Here is a 20,401-nt window from a genome sequence, read left to right as displayed (position 1 = left end):
GGAGACAGGAAATGTCACTCTGTGGCTTGGCCTCAGCGATGACCTCACCGACTCGGGCCCAGATGGTGTACAGGTCATCCACGCTCTGCTATTGGCTCATTTTCATTGCCAATTAAATGTTTTAATGTCTGAAAATATAACCTCACCAAATTTCCTTCTGTTGCCGCAGTTGTATGCCAACAATTACTCCTGTCACTGCAGTAACGAAGGAGCAGAATGTTCTATTTCTGTATTCTGTATTACCATACTTATTCCTCACTAAGCAAGGTAGGGTATTTAATGGCCTCCGGGTCAGCTATGTCATTTGATTAGTGATATAATTGGGTTTCTGTGAGTAAATCTGATTTATGGGCTTATTAGAGAGATCCTGTATCTTTTTAAAATGATTAATCCTCTGCTCACTTAAAGCAGATTTTTGCTAAATGCTTATAAGATCTTTACAGACCTGACTTTGGAAAGGGAAATCAAAATGAGTTTTGCAGCTTTGTTCCATGTGTTAATTTTGAGGCTATATTGTCGAATGTTACTATACTTCTAAATGCTGGCAGTCAGAATTGTCCAATTAAATGCTCTCTAGAATGAGAATGAGAAGTCATATTTTGTGGCTGTGAAGCACCAAATATTCTCAAACCCAAAATATTCAACTTATAATTATTTCAGTGTTGATTCATTAAATAAATGTGATCCGTTAATTGATTATTAAATAAACATTATATTTGGTTTCAGTTTTCAGCTGAATAAAAACTTGAATTGCGGTTTCTGTAAAATCTTTTTCGTACTCCCTTTTTCAATAGATAAGCCCTTTGTTATAGTTCTCTCTCTCTCAAACTTCCTGTTACAAAAGGAAATGCATAAATCTGCACTCATCAAGCCACTTCATGGGATCTTTTTTGAAGCTCTTAGGCACATCTGGTGTTTAAAATAGTCTTATTCAGTTTTTCAATCAAATAATGATGTCCTGTTTGGGTTAGGGGTTATGTTGAGTTTCCTTTTTGCCCCCTGACTCAATGGCTGGCCAATTTATCAGATGTTACAATCATTCTTTTGTTCCTCGAGTACGTTTTCTGGGGACATGAGCTGTCCAAGTGTCCATAGCACCACAAAACAACAATTGTTCTCGCCCTCAGTGGTCCTCGTGTTAATGACCCCAGTAATTTTTTGTAAGCTTTACAAACATGCCTTGTGACCTAATAATGATTCAGGCACTAACCCATTTCCTCCTGATGACTGTTGCCCTTTGATTCACAAAGCAGCCAAGTGATGCCTCATGCAAAGAATTAATGTTTTTCTCTTATACATTCTTTTGTTATTAATCATAAAACAGTTTTGAAAATTAAACCAGTCTTATGAGTCGATGCATTGAATTGATGTAATATTTGTTGATGACTGAAGCTCTACTAATGCCTCTCCTGCTTTTTTGTAAATGTCTCTGTTTGGCTGATGAGTCACGCTTATCAGTGGTTTTAGTTTGACATTAAATTGCAAGTTTAACTTGGTATTTTTAGAGTTGGATATGACTTGCATGTGATTGCCGTGTGCGTCTTGTGAGCCTTCACTGTGATACTCTATACAGTGGACTCTTTTTCTCCCTCTCTCACAATCTTCCCTGCTTTCATGGACCAGTGCCACTGACAGGAAGTTGGACTGTAGTGAACAACCTCTCCTGAGGCCTTTTCCATATGGTTTCCTGTTCCGGCTCCTCCACAGGCAGACTGATCACTTTCAGTCTCAAACATATGATTCATTGCCCAGTTCTCCAAAACCTTTAACAGATACAAAGTAGTCTTCACTGAGATCATGTCATTGGTTCATAGCAGCTGTATTCTACTTTGACCTCTGGTTCACTATTGGTGATTGAGTGTGTAGTGGGAATGGCACAGTGTTTGGGAAGTTACAGAAAACTGTATATTGTCAATCTAAATAGTTTTTTTTTTATAATAAATATTTATATTAGGCTTTGTGTTCTGTATTACAGCTACTTGTATATTTGATGTTTATTTGATTCTTGTAAGGCATACTTTTTCAGATTAAATTCTGATGCTGATTTAAATGCTCCTGAAATGTTGTGGTCAAGTTGGAAGGGTGTTGTTCTTTACCACTTTAAAGACACTGTTTGCATGACTGACCGATGTCGCCTGTAGCATTCTGCCCAGACATTTTACAGAAGCAGACCATTGAGACGGAGATCCAGGTTTGTAGTTGTGTAGGCTGAAAGTGATCTTCCAGTCTCCTTTTGTCTCTCTCTTTTACCCCTCCCCCTTGCATCTTCTCCTTATGTGATCCTTTCATTGGGCAGACAGACTCACATTTCTGCCACCATAGGTCTACTGTCATTTTTCTGGCCGGTCAGCTTTTGCCCCAGTACAATACCTGCGGATCAGCTAACCACAGCTATAAATGCTTCACTACTGCTGGCAACTTAATACAAGGCGATGTTTTCATCTTTATACTTTGATTCTTCCTTTTTTTGGCAGCATCAAAAGAAGTGCCATGTGGAGGCTGAATTAGGCCTGTCCCTTGTGTTGCTAGAGAAGAAGGATGAAAGAGAGAGGAAGAGGTGGTGCCCTTGGGCATTTCATTAAGCACAGCAGGTTGTACTGAGGATGTGGTGAGATTTGAGAGCCCCCCCTGCCCCCCATTCTTCATTCGGAAGGGAATTTTGGAAGCGCCTTGAGATGAACTATTTGAATGCTAATGTATGGATTTACCAAAACAATGGAAAGCTTTTTAGGAAGGCATGAATTTTAATGAACCCAGTGCCACCCTAAAAATCAAACTGAAAGTACTGTAATCGGTGGCTGGTATGACTCTTGGTAATAATAATTGTTATAAATTCAACCCGTGTTTATATATATATCTGTATATGTGTGTATTTTATTTATTTATTTATTTGTTAATTTGTGTGTGTGTGTATATATATGTGTGTGTGTGTGTGTGTGTGTGTATGTGTATATATATAGTTTATTATTTATTTTATTTAAATAAAATGATAATACTATTATCTAGGCCTGTCGCGATAATCGCTAAATCAATTAATCGCACGATAAAAAAAAAATGAGCTCTGTAATTTTTTCGGCGGCGATTTTATTTATTTTTTTAAATTTTTATTTAAAAAATGTAACATGTCACGATGTGGGGTTAGTCTGGAGCGCAGCCTGTGGACAGCCCGCGGTAGAAAACACCTTCTCCGATGGCACAGATGTCCCGGGTATAAATAGATAACGTCTTGCTAGAGTGACCATCTTTGGGAAGTGCCTTTCATTTGCTTGTGGATGTTTGCGTCGCTAGTGATATTATATTGTACTTGCACTACTGCTTTATTTTACTACCGTGTAGCACATTTTGCAAGTAACTTCGTTGCCCTTTCTCTCGAAATGGACCTACTTTTCACTCGCTTCATTTGGCTTGCTCCGCTAAATATGTCTGTAGGCGTGTAGTTGCACTTGTCAACGCGCCCAGTGAGTTCACACACACACACACACACACACACACACACACACACACACACACACACACACACACACACACACACGTCGTTTTCTCCTCCTTTCCAAGGCACTCGGGCAGTTGCGCTCCTGAGGCATCTGACATTGCTAAGCATCCATCAGCTGCAATCTCCGTTACAACAAGGAAATTTCAGTAATGGATTTCCACCACCGAAAAACCCTTGCTGTAACTCTGCTACAAGATTTATTTTTGAAGAAAAGTAAAAAATAGTCTGCAGTGTTTGGGTGCACCCCATTTTTAAAAAACAACGGGGAATTTCACCCCGAAGGAAGCTGATTGACTTGGTTCTTTTCACATGACCTGCAGTGCGCTTGCGTCATTCTGAACAGCTGAGATGTTTTTAACTAGATGCGGTGCAGACGCACCTGGAAAAAACTAGCACGTTGCGAGAGCGTCGCTTCCATTATGAGCGCGCATACCGCATTTGCAATAGCGAACTTGAGCACAAAAAAGGCGTGATGTGTGAACGGCCCCTTCATCGGTCAAAATGTTTACTTTCGGTTAACGGTTAAACTGTCAATATGAGCATCCCTAACTGGCATATAAACATAACATACAAAATTAATTAATTTTGAGCCACACAAAGTCAACATGTTGGTATTTCTTGCTCTGAATCTGCCATAAAATAAAATAAACGTTTATTGATCTTTTGAAAAGGTGTACCTGCCTTATTATGCCATTATCATTATATTAGTTGAAACTGGTCTTAGAACGACAATATTATCGTTTATCGCGACAATTTCTTGGACAATTTATCGTCCAGCAATATTTTTAATTATTTGTTATTGTGACAGCCCTATTATTACCTAATGTTTACTTTTATCTAATTAGTGTCTAATGTAACTTTATAAACCTTAGTGAGGTATTTTAAGCCTCTTTTGTATTCCATGTATAATTCATGGTATTAAGATGTAGATTCAGGTCTTTTGGGGTCTCTCTGCTACATTTAGGATGTATCGGGAGGAATGATATTAAACAGTGCCTGAGGCTTGAACTCAGTGATTCAAGGAATAAAGACAGTGACATTTCTGCCTTTCCCGGCCCCCCAGCAGGTCATAGGTGTGTTGTGTGTGTGTGTATGTTTTGCATGGTCACGGTGTAGCTAAGATTGAATCTTTCTGTTTGAATCTTCCAGACATACATGGGAAGATCTAACAATAATATCAAAGCGCCATCAAGGAACCGTTTGCATGAATTCTTTTATGTCTTTAATTGCAGCCGTATGCAAGATGTTCACTGACATGATCAGAGTAGTATGGCTCTGTGTTTGTTCTTTTGATTCCACAATGGTTGAACTCCGTGAGATTTTCATGTTATTGTTCATGTTCTGACCTCACTTCCTGTCATTATTTGAGCACAGGATGTTTGCCTTCTACGACATGCCTCTCCTGAGACACCCATTGTCCTTTAAGACCCTCAGATTTTTGCTTGTGTTCTGTTATCTGTGATTTTCAGAAACATTTTGTTCTACTTTGGGAGGTTTTTAAAACCTTTGTGCTTTGCATGCAATCTAAGGCTGTATTTGGAAAGGTGCAGACTTTAGAAATGGAAAAGAGCAGATTAATAAAACAAGTGAGTTGTTTCTCACTGAAAGCATTTTTGGAGGAAATTCATAACTGTATATCTGTGGGAAAGTTGGCTGCTGGGCTGCTAGTTTCCCCTCAGTCTTTTTAGGTTTCTTAACTTTTAGCATTTTGTGTACTGCATTCTAATTGGAAATGTTGTCTTCTAATGGTGTTTTGCTTCAACCCCCAAGTGGTACCATTATCTCAACTCTAACTAGTTGTTAATTTGTTCCTCATAGTCTTCAGTCTGTCTAGATTCACAGATAATCTTGCTGTTCTTCGGACAGTTCTAGTTTCCACATGAGCAACTCAACACTTTTGACTAAATTTGAGTTTTTCTGTTCCATGTTTTCTGTTCTCTTCTCATTGTAATGTTCAGTTTAGACATTTACTTAAGGTCAGTTTGTTGACTTGACTTTCTTAGTACATGTTCCTGGTTTTGTTTTGCATGACTGTTCCAAAGCTCATGTTATTCCAAATACATTTTTTATTAAAATATTCAAACAAATGGCAATCTCCTGTTATATAGAAACATATTGTGCCTTTGTAAAACTGATTTGTCTTACATCAAGGCTCAGGCAATTATGTATTTGTATAGTTGCTCAATAATTCATAAAAACACAAAATTGTTCAGTATTTTCTCAATGTAGATGAAAGTAGCAGAGTTCTGCAGATTGAAGAGCCTTGGAATTATACATGCAGCTATTATTCACAGAAAGCCTTGATGAAGATCATCATTTCAAAAACAGTTGCTCCTCTGAGAGAGATGGAAAGAAACACAAAATAACTAGCAGAGACCGAAATCATGAGATGGGAATGTCTGGAAAAAAGTTAAAGGAGCACTGCTGGAATCACCTTGCATTAAAGTGTTCATCTTGTTTTAGTGGAGGGAAATCCATTCTGCTTTTGCAAGCACCACAAGATATATGAGAGCCCCCTTCTTTTCTCTCAGAATATTCTCATTTGTTGCACACATCAGAAGTGAATCTGGGCATACTCACTTCTTCATGGGGTCTGGGACGCTTCCTTCCCTTGAGACTTAACTTTATGAATTCTATCAGGTTTCTGTAAACTGAGATTGGCCCACCTCTTTTTGTCTCCTAGCAACTGCAGTTGCCAGTCAGCCTGTGGAGGCAGAGCCTGCATGAACTTGTGGCATTAATTATTCATGAACGCTTGGAAAAGTGGGTGATGTAAGGATAGAAACTGAGCATGCTCGCCTAACTCTGGCACCAACAGTAACCGGGCACCAGGCAGAGAATTGGATGTATTATGCCAGCCCTTGGCTACTGCCTTTGTTTCATTTACACTATAATATATGAACAGACTGGGTTTTGAGTGTGAACAAAGACGTGTGAAAGATTTTAATTTAGCATCCATAGTCATGAGCTTGTGTAATCACTCCAGCCAAAAGAACAGACCCTCATAAGATGACAGACCACCATCTCCATATCTTCGCCAGTCCATATGAGCCAGCCAGAGAACACATGCCACTAAGAACCATGGATCAAGCTGTTTTTTTGGATGTCACAGTTGTGTTTTGGTGTGTGTTTGTATGCGTTTAGAGAGAACCCGCTGGTTGGCCAATCTGCTAGTGTGTAGTTCAAAACTAGTATGAATATTTATATATACATAATATAACAAAAATTTTATTTTGTGATTAATCATTTGAGAACACATTTATATATTTAAATAATATTTATATATTTAAATTTTATATATATATATATATATATATATACACACACACACACACACACACACACACACACACACACACACACTAACATTGTTAATGTGAAAAAAACACTAATGTTAATTTTAAATGATATAATTTGCATTATTAATATTACTTTACATATTAATGAAAATACATATTTCCAAAAGTCAATGAAGCAAATATACAATTATAAATGCAGCAAGTCAAACCTAAATAAATAAAAAATAAGAAAACAAAAAAATATTTGAACTGAAATAGAAAGGAACACGTTATCTCAGCCAAACTTTCCATTTGTGTTAAACTTGTCGTTAGTGTTACTCTAGGACATTTCAATTATTATGTGTCACTATAAGCCACACCCACTCAAGGAAACCACCCCCTCAATGCTGATCATAACAATATTCTGTTTATTGGTTTAAGGTTCACTAGTTTTGTGATATGATCTATGCCTATGTCAATAGATGTCCCTCTTTATGCCTTTTATGACTAGTTTTATGGTTAATCTTAATGAATGCCGTTAGGAGCTGGGGCAGTTTCCTGTATCTTTCAAAGTATTCGAATATATAGGAACAATTATTGTAAGATATTAGTATTGATGGTACTTTAATAATGAATAATGACAATGCCAAAAGTTCAAGAATAATTACTTCTAAAGCTTGCAGCATAGAGAAAACTAAATGCTATATTATCAATATTTTTTAGTTTTAGTTAATATTAATATAAATTTAAGAAAATTTTTAAATAAAGTTTTCTGGTCTATTCAAAAGAATGTTGCTGTCGATAGTGTCAAATGCAGCACTAAGATCCAAAAGCACTAATAGAGCGATACAACCGCGATCAGATGTCCACGTGACCGTATTAAATCTAGAGTATGATTTCGACAATGAGTAGATCTTGACACGTGTTGTCTAACCCCTATAGAGTTTTTCATTTTCAACATGGATATTAAAAGGACCAAGAATTAAAACTTTGTCTGCAGCCATCACTAACTTGGATATAAAATCAGCAAAGGGCTTGGACCCATTAAATAATGTAATCATCAGGTTTTAGCCAGGTTTCTGTCAATCAGAACACATCTAGGTTATGATCAGTGATCATATCATTTACAAAAAGTGCTTTCATAGAAAGGGACCTGTTATTCAATAAGCCAAGCTTTAAAAAAAATTTCTCTGTATTATGTTTTTTTTTATTTTTTTTTATTTGCTGAATATCAATTAAATTGCTACTCTTAAATTGGTTTGGACATTTTTTGTATTTTCTATAGTGTGATATCTAGGTGAAAGGGTATCTGTGTGCTGAGAATGAACCGATTTTTGTTACATGATGCGGCTAACAGATGGTCGGTCATTCTGCTTCCTGACCCGGGCCGCAGTTAGTCAAGTACAAGAAGAGGTTCACCACCCCAAGAGGGATGAAGACCATCTCTTTTCAGCAGGTCAAGTCTGTCCCAAAAACTCGCCCGATTGTCTAGAAGACCTATGTTATTGTGTAGGCACCTCTTAGACATCCAGCCACTGAGTGATGACAGTCTGCTATGCATCTAATCTTGTGCTGTGTTCGATACATCGATACGACGATGTATCATCACAGAGATTTGACTATACGGGTATCAATACAGCTTTCCCTCTATTGATATTGTGGCATGTGTGCAGCAAGTGGACTGCGCTTAATTTGAATACAAGAGCACCGTTTAGTAGTAAAGTGTGAGGTTTCTAAAAAATGAGTGGAGCATAGGCTACAACAAGGTCTAGTCTGGCTGCAGAGGGGAACACAACTGGGGTTGCCTGATATTCGGTTGTGAAGTGATGACGCAAGAAGCGCTGTTTCTGGGTCCAAGCCTCAACTTTCTTCACTTGAGAATATGACCTCAGCAGCCGTTTATGACCACTGTTTATTCATATTAATCATTTAAGCTAAACGATTTCAAACTTACGGTGTACACTAAAGTCTACGTGCTCATAGCGTCCCTAACACACATAATTTTCATATTTATTTATTAATATTTATAATTTCATTGTCTGGCTATCTGGGACTTCGGTATGCAGTTAAATGTAAGGATTATAACTTTTTTCGGTAGTATTATATCACATTGTTAGCGTATAATAGCACCTTTTGTTGTTTTCTTGTGGTATCTGATAGAGAGTTTGGACCCGGAAGCGGTGACACGTGACGTCAGACTTAACAAACGAATAAAGAGATGTAATCCCAGAAACAGAACTTCACACTGGCGCAATAAGGAAAAGTCTGTTAAGTAGGGCTGGACGATTATGGCCTAAAATCAAAACCTCGATTAATTGAACATTTTACCTCGATTACGATTTAATGAACGATTATTTTGTTTCTGTTTTGTTTTTTTGCCCTCATAGTTCACTGACAAGGTTTGTACTGTAAACAGGGCCATAGTTGGGGTTTGCGGGGCCCCGGTGCAGGTTGTATCAGTGGGGCCTGTTTGAAAGTGTTTAAATTGTATGTTCATTCTGTTTATTTGTTTGTGCTATTTACACAGTGTTTAAGTTTTTTCAAGTTTGTAAGTGTCCAGGTACAGAAACCGAATAATTAAATGTAAAATAGCACTGTAAAAATTAAACAGTCAAACCAAAATTTATTCAGACACCTTCAACATTTCTCACATTATCAGTTTATTTGCTATAGTTTAGAAAATGGTAATAAAATATGATAAGAACTCAAGTTAAACTGTCAGAACAAATTAATCTTGATAATATCAGATAACTTTGATAGAAAGATATGTAATGGATTACAATCAAACAAAACTTCAGTCAATACTTTGTTGGCCAATTACCAAGCAATGATTAATTGTTCAGTCTGTGGTGTGAAAAGGTCGCATTAGCAATTCCGCAAACGAGAGGTCGGTTCAGTGTTACTGTCTGTGAGACGCGGCTCTCTCTCCGCATGCGCACCGAGCACAGCGCGAGTAACCAGCCGCTCAGCTCAGCTGTTCCGCGTCTTGTGTTCGAATGCTTTAAAGTTTTTTTAATGGTTAAATTGGCAAGTGGCAAGGCTTAATAACATGTGAAAATGATACGCTTTTGTGACGACACGCAGCAGCGTTCTGTCAACTGTCCTGAGCGTCTTTTTAGATTGGCCTCAGCCAGACGGTTGAGATCGACTAATAAAGGTGGGATATTTTTTCCTATTGAAAGCGCGATCTGACATCATGGCTCACTATCGGCAGTTATTTTATCTATGTTCGTAACATTTCTTATAGATTATTGCTCGGTGTAAGAGATAAATAAAGATCAGATAAAGATAAATTAGCACAGTACCAGTACGAGTGATTGCGTGTGTGAATTAGTCATACTGTCTCTATTATTGTGAAGCTGTGGGTTGTAAATAGCACAGTTACTTCAAAAGTAGAAAAATATGCTATAATAGGTTTTGAGATTCTAAGCTACTTTATTAATAAATCACAGGACCGCGCTGACAACTAGTTTCTGTGTTCCTCTGTGCGCGCGATCTTCACAGCTACTGTTTATATGATTGTTCGTTAGGGGTGCACGATTTTGAGAAAAAACCTAATTGCGGTTTTTCTGACAAATATTGCGATTGCGATGCGATTTTCAATTTTTGCGTTCAATAATTTTAAGTGCATAAAACCTAAAATTATGAATAAAATATGTTGTTACTTTTATGACACAGAGGGTTAAATAAACTACATACATAGTTATTGAGGTAGTTATTGAGGTAATGAGATTGTTTGATGCTTCGTGATTATTAAATACCTGAACCTAAATACCAAAGAATAAGACATAATGGAAATGAACTTAACCACTTGGTCATTTATTTTTAAATTTAACAATCTTAAACACTGAAAAATAGAAAATGAATTCTTATTAGATTTAGATTTACAATTAGAAAAACAAAATAATTCTGTAGTCCACTGCCATTTACTGAACATGAAACTGTTATATTGCACAGTGCACACACATTTTAAAATAACTGAGACTGTATTCAGGGGAATCATTTCTTTTGCGATATAACGTGTTATAGCCGTCGTGATTTCAATGTGCCTTCTTGAGGACTTTTCATATGGCGTAACAGAAGCGGATGCAGTTTTAACGCTTGGTTGCTTACTTTTTCCATGGCTAGTCGTGGCTTCGTCTTCATCCACATTTTTTGTGCATGCATCATATTGCTGCAGGAACGCGAGATTCGACCATTTTGATTGGCTAATAGGTTTGTCTCTCAAATGTCAGAGGCGGGGGAAAAAACCTCAGACTCCTGAGGTTAGGTTATTGCGGGAGTTAAAACCTCAATATCGATGCGATAAAGGTTAATCGTGCAGCCCTATTGTTCGTGTCACAATGCAGCTGCGTGAACATGGGAGCTCGAAATAACACACATCCGACCGTCTAATCGCTTGAATGTCCAAACCATAAAACAAATACAACTGACCAAGTTTAGTGAAGACTCAAGGCTCACCCCTCGCGCGCCATCAGTATGTGTTGAACTGGCGTTCAGCTCCGTGTTTTGCACTGACTGGACGGGGCAGAGTCATGTGGCTACACACGTGCTAGTATTCTTTTAAGGGGGAAGTATTGACAGGATTAAAAATACAGAAATAACCGACATGGGAAAATTAAGTCGGTTAGAGGTTCTGAATTTCGGTTTCGATTACTTTTCGATTAATCATCCAGCCCTACTGTTAAGTATTTTTAGGGCTTCAACAACTAATCGATAAAATCGATTGTTATTTATGATGAAAATAATTAGACAACGATTCTCATTATCGATTAGACGGGTCTGCCCAAATTTGAACGTCCAACTTCAGCTGGCCACATCAAATTGCAGCACTGAATAATGCCTTTCTATTGACAAAATGTATATACATATATTGGACACAATGAGCTCTTGCAGGAAAAGTATGTGATTCAATCTGCCCAAAACATAAATCTTTATTTTAAGCTTCAAGCTGATGCATTAGCGTAATGGCTTTCCTGTCAGGTGCTTTTACAGATACCCGTGTGCGTCCTTGGCGCAAAAAACTTTAATGATCATATCCTTACCTGTAAATGTCACAAATTCATTTAAGAAATTGTCAAGTGCTTTATAGTGTTTTTTTTTAATTCACATACCCAATTAGTCAGAAAGTAAATAAACAATGCCAGCAAGCATGTGAGCTGTTATCGAAAGCAAAGGAGGCAATTTTTATTATATTATGTGAATAAATACTTTTTTTTTTTTTTTTTTGACAGATTCCTAAAATATTTGTTTTGTGTTATGACAGGTGGTCTAATAAATTAAGCACTGTATAGCCCCTTTCACACTGCGATTCCGGAATATACATGGGTAATGTGTCCCGGCAATAACTAGAGCATTTTCATCAGGTTTCTCAGTGGGTGTGCCACTGAGTGGGAAGAACCTGTTTGATGTTTTTGATTGGAACAGAAGAGCAGTGTTTTGACTCATGACTGTGCCGCCTCACAGTCACCCAGTTACCCTGCTGCGGAGGCTCTGTAACTGGAACTGAAGAATGTACAGGACTCCCTGAGCTAGTCAGATCCAAAGCCATATCCACAGCCCTCACATTCTTACTGTTCTCAATCAAAATTTGGATGCGTGTCTCTAGTTCTGAAATCTTCTCTGTCAGCCTAACTATTTCCCTGCATTTATCACATGTTAATCCCTCGTCGCTGACAGAGAGAGATAAACTGAACATGTGGCAAGCAGTGCAAATAACAATAGCAGGAGATCTAACTCACCCTGATTGATGAATGATTCTGACTTACCACTGTTGTTTGATGAACTTTTGAAAAACAGAGTGAGAGAGAAAAGAAACTGCGCCAGAGAAAAAAGAAAATGGTAATAGACAGGAATAGAAACGCAAATGGAAACATGAATGACAAGCTAACTGGCTAATGGATGATAACGCGCTCCACTCGCGGTTTAAAAACAATTAAAAACAAATGATCAAATTAGTGAGATTAGTTTGATAAATAGTATCTGATATATGGTGGGAATTAAGTTATATTTAATCACTTTAAACAACAGAGTGACAGTAAGATACAACTGAGATTCAATGTCCTAAGAAATGTGTCTGATCAATATCCTGTGGCCCTAAAAGCAGCCTGATTTTACAGGACGTCTTTAACATAAGTTAAGTTGTATAGTACTTCAACCCACAGACTTGTTCATTTGGAAAACCTCCCTATTGTGTTTACTTGGATATGATTGGTCGCGGTACTCTTTTACCTTAACTGCCGTGTGTGTATGTGTGTGTCAGATGACAGTTAAAGTCTGGCAGATGGTGGGGAATGCTGTTTTTCCACTTGAGTGGAGTATCAGCGTGCTGCAAAGGTGATTTCCTCAATTTCAGGACTGTGTGCAATACTCCCTCCAGGTCTGGAGACTCACATGTCTGCATTATGTATTTATGCAGCGCTCTTCAGTTTTAGGAAGATAATTTGTATTTAACCCTTCACCTGATGTGATTTGACTGTCAGGTGCTGTCGTTGAATTGCTTGCTGGATTCAGGATTCTGCCTAATGCCTGTCATGAGACTTATAGCCCGGAGTAATCATTAACTACTGGTCCTGTGTGCAAACTTAGCATGAGAATTCCACTTTTATCTTAATTGCTCTTCATCGTTCCCTCTGTCTCTCTCTCTCTCTCTTTCATTCTCTGATTTGTGCACTCATTAGCTAAATAAGATGCTGTCAGTATAACAAAAACATCAAGTCAGCTCAAAATACAGGCCACTGAACAGATGAACCCCCTTTTTTTTGTACTGACTGAAGTATTAAAGTGTTAGGTTGAAGATCCAGTGACAATGTTAAATTTAGCATATACATTTATCTATGTATAGGTTTATATAATGCTGCACATGCAATTATTGGTTTTAGTTGTTAATGTTTATATGGTGGCAAAAGTCATAATTGCTATGTATTGGTTATTAGCCAAAGCATAATTAATATAGCCTATTTAAAATAATAATTGCCCTATTTATATTGATTATCATAATTTATATCTAAATATGCATCCTTAATGAATACTCTATTAATTTTGTTGGGGTCAGTGTGTTAATGTGCTATTCCCATCCTGTTGTGTACGTCTTTGGTATAACACCACACAATAGTCAGGAATCTTTTGCTGGGTTCACCCAAGGTTTCACTTTGTTTCTCAAACTGTGTTCTATTCTTGATGATGTTCATCAGAAGTTCTCAGGGTGAGGCTGATTAAATGAGCTTGTAATCGGTGCTCCATGCTTCGTGAGGTGCTGTTAAGACGTTTGTTCATTGTTCTTCAGTGGAGGAAGTTTGCTGACTGCATCTAATCTCAGTCTATCTCACAGAGTCAGTGCCAGAACTCTAGAACAAAGCTCTCCTCTTCTCTCCATACAAAGGTTGTAGGTTCAAGCCCTGCTAGAGGTAATGTAGCTCAATAGGTAATTTACCTTAAAACTGAATGGTCATTATTTTTGACAAATGTTGACTAGTCACCATATTAGGAAAAATTTAATAAAATGATAATATGATATCATACTTTGTTAGGACATATAAGTAGTTTTGGATTTGTGACGATGATGAATCCTTTGAAGCTGCATTACTATGTCTCTCTTGTCTCCTGTCGAACAGTGGATAGACTGTCTTGTGCCCCTTGTGAACAGACTGACTCGGCCTCGGGCAAATACACAGCTTGTCTGTCTCTCACTTTCAGTCTCTGCTTCTCAAACATCATCACCATCACCAGAAAGTCCTGTCTGACCCAAGACAGACTTAGCATATACAGACTGTTGCTGCATTCACATTCAGTTCAAACAGGCAGGTCTTCAGCCTGAGACCTCACAGGGCTCCATGCTGTACTGCAGTGGTCAAAAAAATGAAAAATAAATAGTTTATAATCTGTATCTATATGTAATTGATTATAGATTATTTAGCTATTCCGTGTTTGTTTTAGAAGCCATTGTAGGTGTTCTCACTCTCAGTCTGGCTACATCCAACGCCTTACCATAAATAGTCCTTGAATGTAATGCTGTAGATGTCACTTACTCCTCCGTAGGGTTGTATGTCGCTCAGAACCCAGATGGACTGTGTTTGGATCCACCGTGTCTGTGTTGTCAGGTTGGTGGTGAGGAATGTGATGTAACAGTCTTGAGCTGAAACTTTCAGCTCACCCTATTCTTCATCCAAGCTGGCTCAACATGTCTGGGATAACGTATAAAAGTTAAATTTCTGCAGAGGAGGACCATATTTGCCAAAACGATTCCTTGACTTAAAACGTCTCTTAAAAGATTTTTCTCTTGAGTTGGTTCAAATCTATGAAACAATCTTTGTTTGCAGTGTGAACATTTATTCAGTGTTGATTTATATTCTGCACGCACACTGCAAATGTTTAATATTCTTCAAACAAGTTTTTCCATATTCATGTTTCCTGTCTGGCACCAGCAGCCAGATCAAACTCCCTCTCACTGGACATCTTTCTCTTTTCTGCTTTCTTCCTTGATCAGGACCAGTTCGACAATCTCGACAGACACACACAGTGGGGCATCGACTTCCTAGAGCGCTATGCAAAGTTCGTCAAGGAGCGCCTGGACATCGAGCAGACCTATGCAAAGCAGCTACGGTGAGCATCTGACAACATGTCTTAAACGGCAACTTCTGTAGATGACTCCTCTGATGTCAGTGAGTGGTTTTATTGCTCTGATTACATAAAATAAGTATGTTAATAAAAAATGAATTATATCAGTTACAAGAGATGCAAATAACTGCGAGCTTCTAGAGTCAAGTGGGTCAATTTCCTGAACAACTTGACTAATTGGTCAAAAAGAAGCCCAGTATATTATAATAAAGAATTTGGTTCATCGTGATTCATTCATGAAAATTACAACAATTTATTAACAATATCTAACACTTCATCTGTGGTCATATCGCTATTATAATTAACACACTAAATATAGCTTATTTAAAAATGAAAATAATTTAATGCACACTTCTCAATCTCATGTGCTTTTATTATTGGCAGCAGCAAAAATGTTAAGGCCATTGTTAAGTAAATAAAGCCTGATATTAAAAACCAAAAAGTCATTTACAGTACTGTACATTTTTAATATATACAGTACAGACCAAATGTTTGGACACACCTTCTCATTCAAAGAGTTTTCTTTATTTTCATGACTATGAAAATTGTAGAGTCACACTGAAGGCATCCAGGGCTATTTGACCAAGAAGGAGAGTGATGGGGTGCTGCGCCAGATGACCTGGCCTCCACAGTCACCGGACCTGAACCCAATCGAGATGGTTTAGGGGTGAGCTGGACCGCAGACAGAAGGCAAAAGGGCCAACAAGTGCTAAGCATCTCTCGGGGAACTCCTTCAAGACTGTTGGAAGACCATTTCAGGTGACTACCTCTTGAAGCTCATCAAGAGAATGCCAAGAGTGTGCAAAGCAGTAATCAAAGCAAAAGGTGGCTACTTTGAAGAACCTAGAATATGACATATTTTCAGTTGTTTCACACTTTTTTGTTATGTATATAATTCCATATATAATTCCACAAGTGTTAATTCATTGTTTTGATGCCTTCAGTGTGAATCTACAATTTTCGTTGTCATGAAAATAAAGAAAACTCTTTGAATGAGAAAGTGTGTCCAAACTTTTGGTCTGTACTGTGTATATATATATATATATATATATATATATATATATATATATATATATATATATATATATATATATATAATATTTACCTGATGTGCCATTTCAGGTGTGCATGTTTTTAATGTGGCTTGTCCAATAATTCTTTTTTTTTATTTTTATTTTTTATAGTGGAGCAATCTATTTTATAATAGAGCTTTAATTGTCCTAATGAGCATATCTGGTTTGACCCATGTTACTGATTTATTTATATTTTTTTTCCAGCCATCAGTTCCTTATGTGGTAATATTGGTTTTTGCCTTGTGATACAACATGAGGGGTGGGTGACAAATCAGGGGTGCAAAATCCCTGCAGGCTCTAAGTTGTAAGATTTGAAATGAGATCAAACTGAGAATGAGACACGCCGTGATTTCGCCAGAGGACACGCAATGACTGCAGCTGTGGCCTACTATCCGCTCCCGGGATGTCTCTGTCCCTGTGGACATTCTGCTGTTGCCAGGATACAGTTATAGTGTCGCTCCTCTTCCCCCTCTCAAATCTCATTGAAGGTTCTAGAGTACCACCACATTCATTCTAGCTGACAGGTCCCACACTGCTCTGTAAACCCCCTTCGAGACACGGCCAGTCACACATGGCAACACCCAGACTGTTTTCTCTCTCAAGGGTTTCCATAGTAAGGTGTGAATGGAGCCGAACCACAGTACCCTTGTTTGATTTTAATATCATTTTTCAAATTAAGTATGTATTGTTGCATTATATATTAGTGTTGGGCGATATGGTCATTTTTCAAATCGTCATATCGTCAGCCAGTTGGATCGACGATACACAATATTATTATGCATGGGTGGAGCAAGAGTTCTTGTCATAGCATAACTATTTGGTGTTTTAAACTGTGCTGGTGTGCGAGAGAGAGCCTATGTAATCACCAATAATCGAAAAAATATACTTTCAAACATACTGATAAACTAAAGTTAAATATAAAAATACTGTATTTACAAAAAGCTAGTTCGTATATGGTGGAACGAAACTGTCATATCGTGTGTTCTGCAAAATCAGTCAATGGTGAAAATCAATAATATATTTAATTTAAAGTCCAACAGTGGAACACTAATATTGGACATAAACGAACATGTTAAATATAAAGTATTCAAAACAGGTAAGTTCATAAATTTGGATTAAAGTTGAATTGAACTGCTGCATCAGTCAAACAGCGCTCCGGGCCGCGCGGCTCATGACGAACCCGACGCACTGTTACAGAAACAAGAATGAGACTGATTCTGACATAACTGTGGCATTAAACTCAGTTAGTTAGGGCTCATTTAAAATATTGCACATATATAGGCCGTTCAGTTTACTTGTTAAAGTGCAATGAAATTCCTTATATCTGCAGACGGTGTACGTCTGTTTGAGGATGGAGACTTTGTAACGGCCAAAACTACGTATTTTGCATGCATCACATTATAGTGTGGTGTGCATGAAAATAATAACAAGGCTGCAGAGTGAACTTCTCATCCATAGTGGTTCTCACGTAGTCCTTCTATGTCATCACCACATAGTATGTGTTATAAGTTAAGTGATCAGTCTTTAAGAGAAGGACTACGTGAGAACCACTACTTCACAAACTACAGGTTCTAATCCTCTCTGTGTGTGTGTGTGTTTGTGTGTGTGTGTGTGTGTGTGTGTGTGTGTGTGTGTGTGTGTGTGTGTGTGTGTGTGTGTGTGTGTGTGTGTGTGTGTGTGTGTGAGAAATGCGGTGCTGAAGTGAAATAGCTGGGCAGCTTGATAGTCTAATAATAATAGGCCGTTTAATAAAAATAATAATAGTTTTTATTATTATAATTTAATACATGAATAGGAGAATGAGCCTAATATCGTCTTGACTATTGACGGAGACATCTGCTTACGTCTATATCTCTGACTATCATCGATACAGGATACTATCGTATATCGGCACAACCCTATTATATATTTTATTTGTTCAGCAGGATTGCACATAACTATTTTGGATGATTAATCAATTTATATTTTCTTTGATTAATCTGTTGAAAAAAGTCAGCTACTGCAGCATTTTATCTAAAGCATATTTTTCTGCATATTGTACAGTTGTCTCCTTCATAACATAAAATTATTCATACAGTGATACAAAATGTTGGACTGTATTCCTGCCCGTACCATAGTGTTAAAAAACATTTTAACATTACACCTTGAGGTGCACATAGCATATTTTTCCACAACTGTTTGTAGATTATCAGTTAGATGCTTATGTTTTTACTGCAGCCCTAAAATTCAGCAAGATCCTCTGAATCAAAATAGATTCTGAGATACTTTGGTTATGAGTGTACTAATCACAACCAGACTAAAGGAGAGGGGAAGTGAGTGTTTGTTTGATTGATTTCATGAAGTGGATTTGAGGAAGCTATCATAAAGGAAGTGCAAAACATCAAAGCAGCTCTGGGAGTCTGGGTTGGGGAGAAGCACACTCAGCGGACCCCTTACACATCCCCCATCCCTGAAGACAGCAACGTGCCTGAGCACAGTAGTGCAGCTTCTCTCAGGAGCTCCCACATAAGATTTGTTTCTGCATTCCTTCCCATGAGTATATACTGCGTGGGACAGATTAGCATACCATCACTTTTTTTTGCCTGTTTACCATGGCCTACTTTAATTCTCTGATACACAAAGTAAACACACTGTAGACAGACTTCTTTTTGTCTTCATGGCTGTATGAATAACTTTAGTTTTAGTGTTAAGGTATATTATAAACCCTAATGAGTAGTTATGTTTGATCTATTTATAACGTGGTGTTTTTGCCTCTATCTGTGTGTTCTGAATATTTCTTTTTGTTGTCCAACAGGAGTCTGGTTAAGAAATATTGCCCTAAGCGGCCCAAAGAGGATGAGCCCAGGTGAGATAAATTGCATACTTTTTGTTCTTTTCACTTATTATAGCATGCTCCAGTGGTTCTCAACTGGTTATTTTCACAGCTATTTACACTTTTAATGGATGATGACAAAAAATGTTACTTGTGTATAGGTAGTAACAGACTATTACGTTTACCTCTAGAATATTTGATTCTGTTTAATCAGGACATTATTTTAGTCAAATATTCAAACTGTATAATTGAACATTATCCATTATATATACATTATATATTTGATTCTGTTTAATCAGGACATTATTTTAGTCAAATATTCAAACTGTATAATTGAACATTATCCACAGAATGTAATTTCCTATATAGATAGGCTAGTTCCATGTGTCTCATATCACTCCAGTCTATTTCCTCATAGATAGATCTAAAATGAATAAAAAACATTTTGTTTGAATAAATGCTGTTCTTCTTAACATTTATTCATCAAAACATCCTAAAATAAATTATCACCATAATTGTGTTCTATCGTATTTATTTTTAATAAACACAACCTTGATGAGCGTAAAACACTAATTTAAAAGACATTTAAAAATCTTTTGAACAGTAATATAAATTTGTTTGTGTGTGTGTGTGTGTGTGTAAATATATATATGTATATATATATATATATATATGTATATATATATGTGTGTATACAAAACTTGAAATATAAAAATAAATATTTGACTGACCATTAAATCTTTAAATTTTAACTCATGATATTATTTCATTGTATGTTTTGGATGCAGTTGCTGTCTTAAGCAGCATGTTTTGTTCCCTGTTGGCTGTAGTTTTAGGTTGAAGGCTCCAGACCCTCCCATATCCCGTAATGAATTCCATTAGACAGGCATAATTTCTCCAAGCATTTGTTTTTGTCCCAGGACATTAATGTGGTGTACAGACAGCCCACCGATTAGAACTCAGCCCTGAAGGTGGGGGCCATTTGCTTTGGACAAAAAAACTGTCCAGCCTTCCCAATACACACACATGCTCTCTAAATGTCTCATATTAGAACATAAGCCTTTAGTTCAGATGCAAGATGTTGACAAGTCCAAAACTTTAAGTTTTTATCACTGTCCTCATTTGTTAG

General features: G+C 37.3%; 1 protein-coding gene across 2 annotated transcripts in view; it reads left to right on the top strand.

Annotated features, from left to right (window-relative positions):
• Positions 1-20,401, top strand: part of fnbp1l (formin binding protein 1-like) — a 49,450-nt gene that overhangs the window by 11,873 nt on the left and 17,176 nt on the right. For both annotated transcript variants that reach the window (XM_059503981.1, XM_059503979.1), the window contains exons 2-3: positions 15,257-15,372; positions 19,255-19,305. In XM_059503981.1, coding sequence (XP_059359964.1) covers positions 15,257-15,372; positions 19,255-19,305 — 167 coding nt within the window. The remainder of the gene's footprint in view (positions 1-15,256; positions 15,373-19,254; positions 19,306-20,401) is intronic.

The sequence above is a fragment of the Carassius carassius genome, chromosome 21 (assembly GCF_963082965.1).
Source record: "Carassius carassius chromosome 21, fCarCar2.1, whole genome shotgun sequence".
In the NCBI taxonomy this organism is placed as follows: Eukaryota; Metazoa; Chordata; class Actinopteri; order Cypriniformes; family Cyprinidae; genus Carassius; species Carassius carassius.
The sequence above is the reverse complement of the archived record's forward strand: the minus strand, read 5'-3'. Positions and strand labels throughout refer to the sequence as shown.